General features: G+C 35.6%; 1 protein-coding gene and 1 pseudogene across 2 annotated transcripts; both read right to left on the reverse strand.

Annotated features, from left to right (window-relative positions):
* Positions 1 to 4,424: 4,424 nt before the first annotated feature.
* On the reverse strand, positions 4,425 to 8,648 carry LOC105391812. 2 transcript variants are annotated; one of them, XM_011563362.3, is made up of 3 exons: positions 8,477 to 8,648; positions 7,393 to 7,546; positions 4,425 to 5,135 (listed from the first exon to the last, which is right to left on the reverse strand). In XM_011563362.3, exons 1-3 carry the CDS (start codon positions 8,487 to 8,489, stop codon positions 4,577 to 4,579), a joined length of 726 nt encoding a protein of 241 aa, XP_011561664.3. In that variant the 5' UTR covers positions 8,490 to 8,648; the 3' UTR covers positions 4,425 to 4,576. The 2 variants fall into 2 exon arrangements, with proteins under 2 accessions (XP_011561664.3, XP_048481254.1); XM_048625297.1 differs by having other exon boundaries at positions 8,469 to 8,648.
* A 4,749-nt stretch (positions 8,649 to 13,397) lies between these two features.
* LOC125489580 lies at positions 13,398 to 14,450 on the reverse strand (annotated as a pseudogene).
* Between the last annotated feature and the right edge of the window lie 601 nt (positions 14,451 to 15,051).

Genomic DNA, 15,051 nt, shown 5'->3' on the forward strand with positions numbered 1-15,051 from the left:
ACTTTTAAGTATAGTGAATGGTAGATATTTGGTTTTATCAGGGTTTAAACTAAGCAGATTTTGACGTAAGCAAGTGGATACCTTATCGAAACCAGATTGTGCACGAAAGTAAACCTCTTCCCAACTTTTACCGCTAAAGACCAATGCCGTGTCATCAGCAAACGTAAAGATTTTTCCATTTGGTAGCTCAAGGTTGCACAGGTCATTTATATAAATTAAGAAAAGAGTGGGACCTAGAATGCTACCTTGAGGGACGCCATATGTAACTGGAAGTGGTTCGCTAGTAAAATTTCCAATTTTCGCAGACTGTGTCCTCTTAGAAAGGTACCTAATCATTAAAAAGTTGAAGTTGGAGATCCCGAATTCCCAATCTTTCTAACTTACACAGAAGCCGAGGGATAGACACCGTGTCAAACGCCTTCGCGAGATCGAGGAAGATTGCTAGACATTTTTCGCCGGCATCAAGACCTCGGACTATTACTCATTTGTTTTAAGTCAGCAATTCCTAATTCAAGGCACGTAATTCTGTTATTTCTGTTGCTTTCGGTAGGTAAATTTTGAAATGTGAATGTAATAACAGAGGTACTGCAAATTCTAATCGTTACCATAATTTCGAGGACCAGATGGCGCAGTAGTTAGTGAGCTGACTGCTGTCGAGGTTCGGGGTTCGATCCCCCGAGGTGATTATTTGTTTATGGCAGATATTTTGTTCTCGGGATGTTTAGTATATTTGTGTTGTCTGATTTCGGGCTGTGTGTTGGTATTTTTGATGTATGAATTTGCAACAAAATATGATGATCAAAATTTGTGTTACTGTTTAACTATAAGTAGTTTATTTATTTTTTCTAACAATTTTTTGGTAGTAAGTACCTACCTACTTACATTAATATTATTTAGTATTTATTCCCTGATATTAGAATACGTAAATACCTATCAGTATTCAAATTCCAGTGTGCTCTCATATCAAAGTGCAATTTGGATCCTTTGTGGATTTTCTCTCAGAGTGTCAAAGCTTCGAAATTGCTATTTTAAATTTTCGGTATTGCCAGTTTTCAGAGTGAATTTGTTAGTGATACATTCTATTGTATTATAATTATCATTTAAGTAACCTTTTAAATAATAAAACAGTAAAAGTATACATTTTCCGTTGGACGGATTCTTTGTTATTGGATAATGAAAACTGCTAATATATTATATTTTATTTTCTCTAATATAAGTATTTAATGTATTGTAAACTGTAAGACTGTAAGCCATGACTTGGTACTCTCTTCTTATTAATGACGTGTAATTTTTTTATTTTTCATTAAATGATTGAAATTGAAATTGAAAATATACGTAAACAGTATATTACATTATCTACAATACAATATTTTAGAAAAGGGTGTAGTACCATCTGAAAGCGGCTAAATCAAAGTTGTTTTTTACCATGTAATTTTCAGCACCGCCGCGCCGCCACCGCCTTCGTTCCTAGTTGTGAAAGCAGTCATTCAGGTGATATGAATACAGTATATACAGGATGTTGCAAAAAGGGTATGCTAAATTGCTAAGCCGAAAAGGTCAGATACTCAGGGGGTCATCCTGAACAACTTTTGTTCTACGAGTTCTGAAAATTCACGAAAAACCTTTTCCATAGGAACTTTGTTAGTCACATGACTTTTTACAATGGAGAACGAATATATTATTGAAAAATATATTATTTAACAAAAGTTGTTAACGATGACCCCCTGAGTTACCCCCTTTCGGCTTAGCATACCCTTTTTGCAACACCCTGTATACAGTACCTATGCCAAGAACGTGCGTGATGATGCGTAATGAAGCGCTTGTCTCGTATACCGATTATGAAGCTTTTATTTTACATACACTCCTGCATCGTCATCATCAGTATGAAAAAGATTCTTCGGGTCGCAAAAAAATTACAGCATGCATAATGCGGGCAGTAACAATTATGTACTTAAGTATATGATATAGGTACCTACTGCCTACTGCTGCTTCTACATGAGTTCGTTATTGACGTAGATAACCGTCACTATATCTCGATTCACTATAAAGCGCTGATTGGTGGGACGTGCAGTTTATTTACGTCGATAACGGACCGGTGTAGCGGCCGCCGATGTAACTAAAACATGGAATTAACAAATAAAAAATAAGTAAAAACTGGACTTCCTCTTCAGAATCGCACTTCACGAGAGTTAACATAAGACGACCGTGTTTATATTAAAGAATAACAGATATGAAACCCAATGAATGCATAGTATATTTTCTTATTTATTGTGAAGTTTTAAGGTCAGCTTGTAATCAAGAAACAGCTACAACGTTGCGACGTCCTCATTACGGCAACTAGGTTCTGTTCAGCGACTCACTCCCCTATTCCCATAGCAATAAGCTTCAATAGACTCATCCTGAGTGATATTTCTAGGTTGAACCTTGCGAAGAAAACGGCATTCATTGACAAGACAAAGTTGATTTAAAATTTAGATCGTGTAACCTACATTTTATACCGGAATTGCCTACCACGGGAAAACTTTTTAAGCCAAAGCAGAGCTCCCGAGAAACATCTACTTAGTAAGTATATGTATACATGTATTTTGCACTCACGATTGTAATCCCCGAAGGGGTAGTCAGATGTGATGCTCACAAGCGAGCCACCCACTTTTCGCAGCACATTTGTACTCACGTGATAGGTTGCGAACCATATCGCCGTTTGAAATAATATTTAAGAAACAAAGGCAATATTTTACTAACAGCTGAATAATATGGATGAAATCGCCGCCGCTGTAGGCAAGGTACCCAGGAGACTGGCTGCTCTGAATGGCATAGCTCATATTATTATGTTGCCCGAAGTACAAGCCACTTTTCGACGCTTCTACTACCCTGGTGTTTTCATCTTTCGTTTCTGAAATGACTCTGACCGTAATGGAACCTTTGCGTATCCCGAGAGATCTAAACTTTCTTCCTGTTATTGGGTTTAAACATGTAGGTTTTCTTGGCATACAGTGAGCCTAGTGGGAGTGGTAGATCAAAGGGAACCGTAAAGAAAAAACCCATCGATCGAAACTATCCTATGTACCTATCAAATACCTACTTGATGTAAGTAAAGACATTTTAAATCTGGTTTGTGTACAGTAAAGGGCAGAAAGACCTGACCCCTCTCAGAACCATTGTTACTATGAGAGGGGGGTCAGATTTCTCTGCACCTGACCGTACTACAACTGTCCCCGATCATTTAGCACAATTTCAGACAGAATTGGCAACTTGACCATATATCTTGGTTCCGGCCAGCGGTGGCGTGTTAGACCGTAACTTTATAATTTGATCCTGACAATAGAACACATATTTCTTCCGATCCTATATATTCCGAACTTGAATGAATGTTTTGAAACTTTCCAAGGTATTATAGGAAACCGTTATACTCGGGTTATTGGGGTGTCTTCCATGCCCGGATTTATTATCTTTTACATATACAGGAAAAGAAGAGAACATTAAAAAGCATGAATTAGCAAATTTTTCAGAAACTCTTTATCATTGTCATTATTTAGCTATGGTTGAAATCTAATAATCCGATATACCTATGTAGGTAGTTTAAAGTAAAAATCCTCAATTTATTTATTAAGTTTAGCACTTAAGTTTAAGAGTACCTTTCAATTGAATCGTTTTGTAATTAAGTAAAATCGATACTTACTGACATTGTATTTGTTAAAAACTGAACTCATTGATTTATATTTATTGTTACTGGGCTAAGTTCAGTAACTTATTGAATATCTCTTTACAAAATATTAAATCATGTTGCTATGCTAACCGATCGAGTCGATTCCTCATCGATCAAATTAACTTGTCGGGTTTTTTTTGTATTTATATTTTTGTAAATTTAACTAGGCAGAGCCTGTGATATTATGGGTATCGGAAAACTAATATAACTTAACACAGATGCATAGACCCGAGTACAAAAATATTTGTCTTTATTCACATAAATGTCCCGGTTGGGAATCGAACCCTCCCGGTTACCACGAACCTTATTTCGTCAGTCACTATCTATCTACACCGTTCGGTAGTTTATTATTAGTCATGGGCAATTTAATAATATAAAATATGCACGTAATTTAATAAATCTGCCTACAATATTCTGTTTTATGACATTTCAAATGGATTATTTTCTTGCTGGGAATTCCAAACCACAGTGGATAATGAATTAATTTTATACCTACCTACGATGAACAGGACAATGTTATGGAAATTATAATTGATTCGTTTTAGTATCAAAGTGGGGGATTAAGAATTTTGTTTCAAATATGCATTGAAAAGTGTAAATCATAAAATATCACGGGGCTGAAACTGGAACTGAACTGATATTCTCGAATTACAATCACAATATGATAGCGTAGTAGCGAGTGCCATGAAATTATAGAACTGAAAAAAAAATACGCATGTACCTTTATATATATTTTAGTTTATATTTCAGATCAGTCTTAGACTTGTTCCACTTAAAAATTATCACAAAATTATGGTTGTAGAAAATTACACAATTAGATAGATACTTACTTATTTAGTTTACAAAATCATCAGCAACAAAAAAACATATTTACCGGAAAAACGTATCCGTGTTACTAGGAAGAAATTGGTCAATTGTGCCCTCCGTGTTTACTGCTCGGAAATTATTTCCGTTTGGAGAGTTTTGAGCCCTGAATTGTTGACCGTTCTGAGTGTTGCCCGCCCTGACATTTTGACCCTGAGGAGTGACTAGTCGGCCATTTTGCCCATTCTGAGAATTAATAAGTGGCTGAAAATTTTGGACATTTTGAGAATTGCCCAACCCGAAAACTGGCTCGCCGGGCGACTGAAAATTGCCAGCTCCAGAACTTTGGAAGCTTTGAGAGTTTACTGGCCGAAAATCCTGCCCATTTGGGGGGTTACTGAGAAATTGGTTATTCACAGTATTTCCTAGAAACGGATTGGGTTTCAGCTCGTAAGTCTGGGGATTCTGGCGGTGAGTCTCGTAGTGTTGCCAGTTGATGAGCCAGAAGGGCTGCTGGTCCACCGGCAACTTGCTCAACCTCCTGACGAGGTCGGCGTCTCCTCGGGCTTCGATCGGCAGTCTCTGTGTGGTCGTGGACGGCGTCGATGCATCTTCGTTTCCGAACCTGAAAGAAATGGATATTATTAAATTAGTAATCCAGAACTTTATTGTCAGATATCTGACAGATATCTGTTATTAGCGTTCAAAACACAAAATAGTTTTTCAAGTTTTCTTAAAACAACTTCCCTAAAGTAACATTCCTCGTATATTTTGTTCCGATCATACAAGTTTGGATTTCTGTATATTTTTAGGGGACATCGTAATAAAGAAGAACAAAAAATTTCTTTTTGAAGTAGGTAAGCACTACATACAGTCATTATTCATATTTTTTTTTATTCTGTAATTAATTACTTACATAGTATTATAATTTAGCTAATTGCAGACCGAATCATATTATTATTAGATCATCACAGGCAGCCTATGATATGCAATCCGTTTGCATGCACGATATAATACTAATCTAGGCCTTATCTAGGCTAATTGTTCTATTGCTACTGTAATGCACGAGATTAGCTCAAGTCACAGGTCATATTGTACTATCGTAGAATAGAACGTAGAATACACTCACGGACAATGAAAAAGTTCCACTGAGAAAAACACCAAATTACTCCTAAAGGGTAAAGGCTATCTTAATGACGCCTTACTATTAGAGCCTCAGGATATTACTAACTAAAACGGTAATATTGTGTTCATATTTTAAATTAGATGTTTGAAAAAATACGGGTTGTATGGTGTCGGTATTTTGTGAGTGGAACTATGTCATTGCCCATGAGTGTACAATACAATGTTTGTATTGGTCACGATACTCACGATGCATGACAAGCTTACGAGATGTTAAGCCCCCCTTTTCCGGGTAAGGATCAAAAAGCTAAAATGTAAACATTTTGTACAAAAGGCGGGATTACATTTGTTTTACATGCATGAAACAATACTTATACGCGTTTAGATTTATAAATATACCCACTTTCATATAAGCACTCAATCCTAATATTATTTTTTATGATTACAAATGGGATAAATTTCATTGTTCAAAAAGGATCTCACACATTTAATAGGATATTAATTAAGTATCATTCTAGTAAATTTTAGCATTTAAAAATAAAGTAAAGTAGTTAAATTTATAAGTAGGTATATTCTAAATTTAAATAGTACTATTATCAGAGCTAATGACTTTATCCACACGCAAAGTAACAGTGTGTTTCACAACAGGGTACACTACATAATTCCGAATTACTTTTTTACGAATATGAAAATAACGATTTTTAAAATTTCGAATTTCATAGTTCCGAATAATTCACAATCCCGAATTTTAAGTTTCCGAATAACGAAAATCACGAATAGTTTATAAACGAAATTTCAAACAACACCTTTATTAAAATGACGAAAGTCAATTTTCCGAATATTATTATTTCGATGTTTCAAAAGTACGATTTTTTATTATATCGAATTGTTAAAATTACGAATCCCGAAGTTTTAATATTCCGAAAATACCGAATGTTTCTTAGATAACAAGAAATGGTTCTATGAATAATGCAGCATAATGCGTATAAAAACAATATTTTTTAAGCTATATTATGTGAAACGCTCCGCTCCGCTTCGCTGCGCTCCGCTTTGTTTTTCGATATCTATGTGCACCTAACACGCTCCTCCTCGCTTTGCTCGTCGTCGCACCTATCTTTAGGTTTAGGTCCTAAGGTTTTTAAGTTTAAACACCATAAAAATCCTAGCAATTGTTTTGCTCTATATTTGAAACGCTCCGCTCCGCTTCGCTGCGCTCCGCTTTGTTTTTCGATATCTATGTGCACCTAACACGCTCCTCCTCGCTTTGCTCGTCGTCGCACCTATCTTTTGGTTTTGGTTCTAAAGTTTTAAAGACGTTTATGTTTTTTGTCAAAATCACGAATTGTCATATTTCCGATCGGGATTTGACTTTTTCGTGATTATAATAAATCGGTATTTTATTTTTCGTACATTAAAGTAATCGTATTTTTTAACATTCGTATATTTAACAATCGTAATAACAATATTCGTGATTATAATATTTGAAATTATAATTTTCGTGATTATTATAATTCGGTATTAAAAAAAATCGGTATTGCAATATTTCGTAAATTACATAATCGGGGTTATCAAATTCGGAAAAATGTTTTTCGGAATATTTGGGTGTTCCCTTCACAACATAATAATGATTAAAATAATTTGCTATCTAAAATACTAAAAATAAAAACTATAAAGTACCTACTTACTTACTAAACTCCGGGAAGACACGGGGCTATTGACCATTTTTTGTTTATGTATCTAACATACATACTATTACATACCTATTTCCTAAGTCCGATTGTGTGGTAGTGGTGGTGGTGGGATCGAATTCGGGATAACCTACAGGTCTGCGCCCAGCGTACGGTGACCTCTGAGCAACACAGCTGACAAACAACGCCGATAAGACGACTAGAGCTCTACGGATCATGGTTATGTCTGAAAAGTAAGAGAAGTTTTGTGAGTTAGTTCGTGTGAGTGGTTTGAAGTTTTAGATAATGAATTTAACATGTGAGTAGGTTTCATTCATTCACTTTATATTTAATAAGGCCTTCAGTTTCTAATTAAGTATCAACTAAGTACTTAATTAACTAAATACGTAAATATAAATAGTAAGTAATTTTAACCTCAGATTACATAATTATTATAAGTACCTAGTAGTAACTAAGGTCATTGTACGGACAGAAATTCAACATGTAGGTACATAATGTACGTATGTATGAGTGCTTAGCTAGAATTATGTTTATGCACAGCCACCAGTAAATAATTTTGATTTCTCTATTGGCACTTGACCAAAAGCATTTTTGTGGTTTGGTTGATTGATTGTGGATTGCAGGACCATTGACCGCTCGACAATCAAGCTTTATTTATGAAGTGAACATTTTACTGACATCCATCAAAAACCTGCAACGACTACTTGATTTTTTGTCTACTCCACAAATAGAAAAACTATTATTTGGATAATATTATGTAGATAATGATAATTGTTTGGTTTATGATTGTAACTGCTTTGCGATTCTGTAAAATCAGACGTCTCACTTCGATCTTCATTCTCCCTTCACCTTTCACTTCACGTATGTCATCTCATACATTATTTGTCAAAATTGCGGAAATTACAGAATGCCAATTTCAAAACTCACTCCGGATTCAGAATCGAGTTTTGACAATTATTAGCTTTATAGAATCGCACGGCTGAGCTGTTTCTTTTCCCATTATATCCCCTTTAGTAACCGAGCCTTTGTGAAATATAAGGTAGTAGACTGACATTGTAACAATCGACAAAAGTAAAATTTTACGTCGTTTTTTAAATATTTTATTCCTGAAAGAAATACACTGTACTTAAGTGCTTAAATGTACTTACATAAGTACCCTTTTGTCTCATAAAACGGGTAATATATTCCAAAACACAACAAATGCACTTTTATATCAATGCTTGCAATACATCTTGAACCTGTCCTGATAACCTCAAATCGAACGTAAACGTATTTTAACGACTAAACAAACCGACGACACAAGTGATACTGATGTTGGTAAACAACAACTCCATATAAATATATCATATTAAATACAACATTTAAACTGTGCGTAGACGCACTAAGCATATACAATCCCGGTATGGTAGAAAGAGATAGGTGATAGTGTCTCGATGTGGGTATAAGATGACGCACGGATGCAAGCTTGGAATATTTTATCTCGTGGGTTTTCCGTAGGAAGGTGGGCGGCGAAGTCCCCTATAAAACCCTATTAGAGAAGCGATTTCAATGCGATATTGGACTTCATACGTCAGCCGTCGGCGTTGATATTCCGTCATTATTATATTAAAATAAACAATATTCTATCTATATGATCTCCCAATGAATTTAAGTATATCTTACGAGAATATCGGTGAGTGCACGATCTGTTTTGTTTTCTTCTGTCAACCAGGCGTTCATGAGCTCGCAGTCTACTGACTCTACTGGTTGACAGAAGAAAAAGGGGTGATCCATTTACACACATTATGCTTATATGTGCGGTGATCTTTAGTCTGAAAATTTAATTATAGCGATATATTTTTAACATTGCTATAAGATTTCTGAGCTTCCCTGAATATAGACGAACGTGGACAGGACAGGTAGGTATCAGGTGCACATTGAAAGTATATCAATAACGACATGTGCGTCAACGATGTAGTTTTTTTAGTTATGCATGACATTTTAAGATATTATTAAAATATTATAGGTATAGGGTATAGGGTGAGTCTTTCGTAGGTGCACATCCAAAGGTAGTAGGGCATGCAATACCGCAATACCGGTATTGCGTAATACCGGGATCCCGGACAAATCCACGCTTTTTTCAATACCGGTATTGAAAGTTAATACCGGTATTGAAGTAATACCGGAATCGGACATTTTTTAGGCTATAAATCAAGCGATTAAGATATAGTTAGCCCTGTGCTCCCATATACTATGAAAGTCCACTTGTTTTAAACCGTTACATGCGGTTTTTGGCCTTTGGAAACCTACTTGTTGTCCATGCGTTCTAAAATTTTAACTCTAATACTCAATTCTCGTAAAAAATATAACATTATACAGAATTTGATTGCTTTTTCTTGTTTTATTTTGCCCTATACGACCTTTAAACAAAATATATGCCATTTATAACAAGGAAGTCTAATACCGGTATTAATACCGGGATCCCGGTATTGAGTTCTAATACCGGAACTCAATACCGGTATTGAAAATATTACCGGTATTGCATGCCCTAAAAGGTAGGCCCCATACTTATCTCATCCTGTGTGGTTACTAAAGTATACATAAAACAAGCTGATATTTTTAAAGCGGTAAAATTGTAATGGAATCTACGATTATAATTGGTTTCAGCACCTGCATTTACAAGACTTACAGTTTTTATACATATATCTATACCCATACCTTGTTCAGTATTATTCAACATGTTGGCTCGGTCAGTTCACGGATCAAATTTGACCCTGTATAAACATATTTCATAAAAATAATTATACCTATGGACTTATTTTACAGTTTTCCATTAAATAATCCTATACGCATCTATAAAAACGGCGCGACGTATAAAAACATATTATATCTACCTATCTACCACAAACTCAATAAAATACTACCCCAAGATGTTTTCTCTCTAAAACTGATAAACTGGTGAGATTTGTTACTGGAGTACATTAGCAGCTCGTAATAAGGTTTCTTTCGAGCTTAATTAATTAATAAGATATATCTATATACTTACCGTAATTGACGTCTTTATTTAAGCCCTGATTTTTATAGGGACCTTGTTTATGGTGTACTTGTTTTATATTCTTTTTTCATGCTGATGTTCAGATAAGTACCACCCGTATTTTATAATTAATGTTTAGTACATTGAGATCTACGTGTTTACTAAAGATAATGAGTAACAATGAGATAATATGAAAATCTAGTATTATTATGCTGTATATTGCCAGGGAGATTAGGCCAAGTGGGAGTTATTGAGGTTTCGTAAGTAAGTACCTGATCTGATTGCTGGTAAAAACGGAAACCCAGGGGTAAAAAAATATATGACGAATGATAACTGTCATAATGTATATAAAGAGTCATAGTTAGCACAGCAACTGAAACTTCCTCTTTCGTTAGCTGGAGTGACCTCCCCGTTCAGTTCCTTCTACAGAATAACTTCGTTGATGTACCTACTGAACCGTTGCTGGGATAAGTGAAGGCATAAAACTTATTTGTATTAACAGAATGAGGTGTAATTAAGTGCCTACAAGAGCAGAGAGCAGAAGTTAAATAAAAAGAATGTCTTTAGCTAACTAGCTACGTAGGTAAGGTTCATTAAGATCTACTTTCGGAGGCATTTATGTGATCGAGCTCCCTCATTAAAGTAAATTATACCCCGCCTTCTAATTCCATTAATTACGGTTTGGTTTTGCGCGCAACCAGTTAAATGGGATAAATTCTGCGAAATATGTCTTAATTGCATTATACGCCATATACAAACATACTCACCGAGTCCGCGTTGTTCTACGGGGTTATTAAATTTGGTGTCAGCATTTTATTGGTGGACCTTTTTCATTGCTCGCAAGTGTATATTTATATTTTTGTGCCAGCTGTTAGACGCCATATTATTGTTTTGGTGACTACTGGCGCCGCAGTGGGAAAACATTGAACTTAATTCACCACCTGACTGATTTTAAGTTCGCTAACTAGTTGGACGTTTTGTGACTCTTGTACAATCAACATTCGGCCTAGTCATACAATTGAATAGCGCCATTCAATGAACGCGTTAAAGATTCAACCAAAAAGGAGATTCAACGACTTCGCTGAATAACGTTCAGTCAAGACGTTGGACGTTACAGTCAACCACTTGACGAGTTGTTCTTTAGTCATTCAACTGAATAGCGTCATCCAATGAACCGCGCTAGTGATTCAACCAAAAAGGAGATTCAACGAGATGCCTGCGACATATACATATTATACATCCGGCGCACTGCAACTAATCTGAATCGAGAACCTTTACACCATGCCACGGTGACAAACCCTACTCCAAATCTAGTGTTTTCACAGACACGTTAAGAAGTAAAATACTTTAGTAAGTATATCAAATCGTTCGCTATAAGTACGTTCAGTTTCTGAAACGATACGAACGTCGACTACGTATACTACGTACGACGTCCATACTTTATAAGTTAAAAGTAAAGTAAATAACGAAATAAAGGTTTTATGAAGGGTCCTGTGAGAGCCTAGCTATACGATATAAAACTGAAATATTATATTTGACCAGTGATTATCCCTTTTTTTGCTATTTAGGTACCTAGAGCTTGAAAATGGTATTGTTAAATATAATAATATCGGGTTTTATTCATGATGGATGAGTGCTTTTAACCTTTTATTCCATCCCTGTTTGAATAAAGCTGAGTCGAAATACGTAAAATATTCGTATTCATTCCTTCACATATCTATACTCAGTAGGTACTCATATCTAGACACGCGGTAGCGTGTCAAGCCAAGTTCGAGAAACAGAACTGGCGAGCCGCACCGTGTGTAATATTACACGAACCATTCCGAGCTACTTTTGACCCCCTCATAAATCAAAAACTATTTAATATAAACGTATGAAATTTGGCTCATATATTGAGATTTGCGAGATACATATATTGTGTTCTTAATTTCATAAGCGTATCTCAAACGGTTATTTAGATATTAATATCCAAAAAACCTCATTTTTATCATTGACTGACTCACCTATAGTAAAAAACTCTTAAACTTGTTTTACTATGATTCTAACTAGATGGCGCTGCTGTAAAACTTTCTACATCGCGGTATGGTTGTGTTTCTTGACCACCATAATATAACATTTCCTTTAATAAAAAGTATAAACAATACAGCATTGACTTATACGAGTATCTTAATACTATGTATATTATACGTATTACTAATCTTTGGAAATCATTGCAATTGGGTGAATAATTAAATATTATAAAATGTATGTTAGTCTACTTTTAGCTGTTATTTTTTACGTGTTTTTTAATTTCTTCTTTTAAAAAGGACCTACGGCGTTACGAGGTTATGTAGGTACTATCCTACAAAAAGTAATGATATCCCATTAAAAACATAAAATGTAAAATAAGAGCCAAGTTCAATATTATGATAAATGCCTTGGTTGTTGACTTCAACGACAAAAGAAGTGAGATCTAAATGGGTGCCAAGTTCAATGGTCAGTCCTGAAATTTATTTATAAGTAACAGTATAACATATCATATATTATCTTCTTATAACATAAAACAATGTAGTATAGCCTAAGGTCTGTCTTGGCTAGTTTTCATATATGCACTTGTACAAGAATTCTTATTTTATAATTCCGAAAATTTGTATTGTTGGTAGAAACTAGCGATCGAACATAATAATTCGTTGGTAGGTGTATAAAAACTAGCCAAACCAGACCTTGGGCTACAATACATTGTTTTATGTTATAAGAAGATAATATATGATATGTTATACTGTTACTTATAAATAAATTTCAGGACTGAACATTGAACTTGGCACCCATTTAGTCAACAACCAAGGCATTTATCATAATATTGAACTTGGCTCTTATTTTACATTTATTTTTTTGATGGTTACTTATATTTTAGGTGCAATGTTGTTGATTACCATGGAACAACGCGGACTCGGGTGTTTCGTACTCAATGCCTATTACAGTTAAGAACGTAACTAGTACCTATTTGTAAAAAAATATATTAGAATACACGGTCTTACCAAAAACACTAGACAAGCCAGTTTCAGTGTTAAATAAATATTACAAATAATAAATTACATTTTAATAATAATACATATAGGTAGGTATATCATGTATAATTATTGTTATTGTTATCGAAGCCGACCCAGTTGCCTTAGCCCTCGACGGCGACTTGTTCTTTGAATATGTTTTTCATCAGGCGTTTGGGCAAAAACTCATGGAAACTTCAAAATAAGCTGAAAATAATAAATATTATAAAGTTACTATTAATGGGTACCTTGAGCAACCGCTGGTATAGGTTAAATCTCGAGTGAAAACCAAAATGATGAACAAGCAACGGTAGCGTGGGACGCCCTCCACCCGCTACCCGCTGGACCGACATCTCTCGTATTCACGCAAGTACGCGATCGAGTCAGCAACATAGCACACTAACATTCTTAAGGCAAGCGTCCATCTTTCAGCATCGGATGCAATCGCATTCAGTATTCTTTGTTTAGAAATTCACACAAGTGGGTCCACCGACGCCGTTTTTCAATACATTTATGACAATCCGTTTGGTCCGATACGTACGAAACTGATCCACCTAACGCTTACCTCGAAGTTCCATCGTGTATAATAACTAGTCACTAGTGCATCTCATCTCAGCCCGCACTAGGCCAGCGTGGTGGACTAGGCCTAAAACCCTTCCATCATATTGTCGGCACTATAGGTCTATAATAATACCACTATCTATATGTAAAATTTACTGTAAATGACTGTTTGTTGCCAGAATATAAAGAAATAAATAAAAAAGGCAGGATACCCGTGCTCCAGCAGTGATGGGTCGTGATGATGATGATGATGAGTGCAACTCAGTGTATGTTAAGTATATTAATAGGCAGGTACACTGGTACATACTATTATATTCAACACCATGGCAATTCAACATGTCCATTACACATCTGTTGTTGAAGGTCTGGTACTTGTTGGACCGGGTCCGCGACGCGGCGCAGACCGGCCGGTAATGTCCCGGACAGAACACCGGACACGGGATGTCACCGTACATGCGACGGGACGGGAAGTGCTCTATGACGCAAAATTTCACGGCAGTTACGATGAAATCTGAAAGAAAATCTTTCATTTATAACGTGTGTTAAAGAAATTATTTGAAAATGGCGGACTAACTCAATGATGTCTCGGCATATTGAAAACAAACATGAAACGCTTAAAATTTTGTTACTTTACCTTTATTGAAAATGTAAATAAGTTTAAGTGTAAATCTGTAAATGATGTAAAAATGTATACATATAAAGAGAGCATTTGGAGTTTTGAGTGCAAGTTGGACATTTTATAACGTGATTTGCGGCTAGAGAAAATCTTGTGTGTGACAGCGCTACACAATCTACACATCTGCTTATCATTTATCTAGAATCTAGATCATATATCCTAGTTTCAGTGGTAGTGGTGAATAAGATGAAAGATGACCACAAAAATACCTCGGTTTTTTTTTTTGCGGAAGCCATATATTGTGTCCAACTTACAGAGGCAGATACTTGGAACCAAGCAAGAAAAGGCCTTTGCCCTGCATTCATAAATTCTGTTAAATCATAAATATATGTACTGGTTCCATGGCAGTGATTGTACGACGTCAGAGAGCATTGATTGGGGAACAACTTGCACTGTATTCGCTGAGGATCAAAGCCGCACGCTGTTTGCTGGTCCGTTTATCGTCGGACAATCGA

Source organism: Plutella xylostella, chromosome 3 (genome assembly GCF_932276165.1).
Source record: "Plutella xylostella chromosome 3, ilPluXylo3.1, whole genome shotgun sequence".
Taxonomy (NCBI): domain Eukaryota; kingdom Metazoa; phylum Arthropoda; class Insecta; order Lepidoptera; family Plutellidae; genus Plutella; species Plutella xylostella.

Bases quoted from the DNA above. Each gene is read 5' to 3' on its own strand.
- LOC105391812 (XM_011563362.3), bottom strand. The intron at 5,136-7,392 runs GTATGTAATAGT...CATTTCTTTCAG, and splicing joins CAATCGGACTTAGGAAATAG to GTTCGGAAACGAAGATGCAT.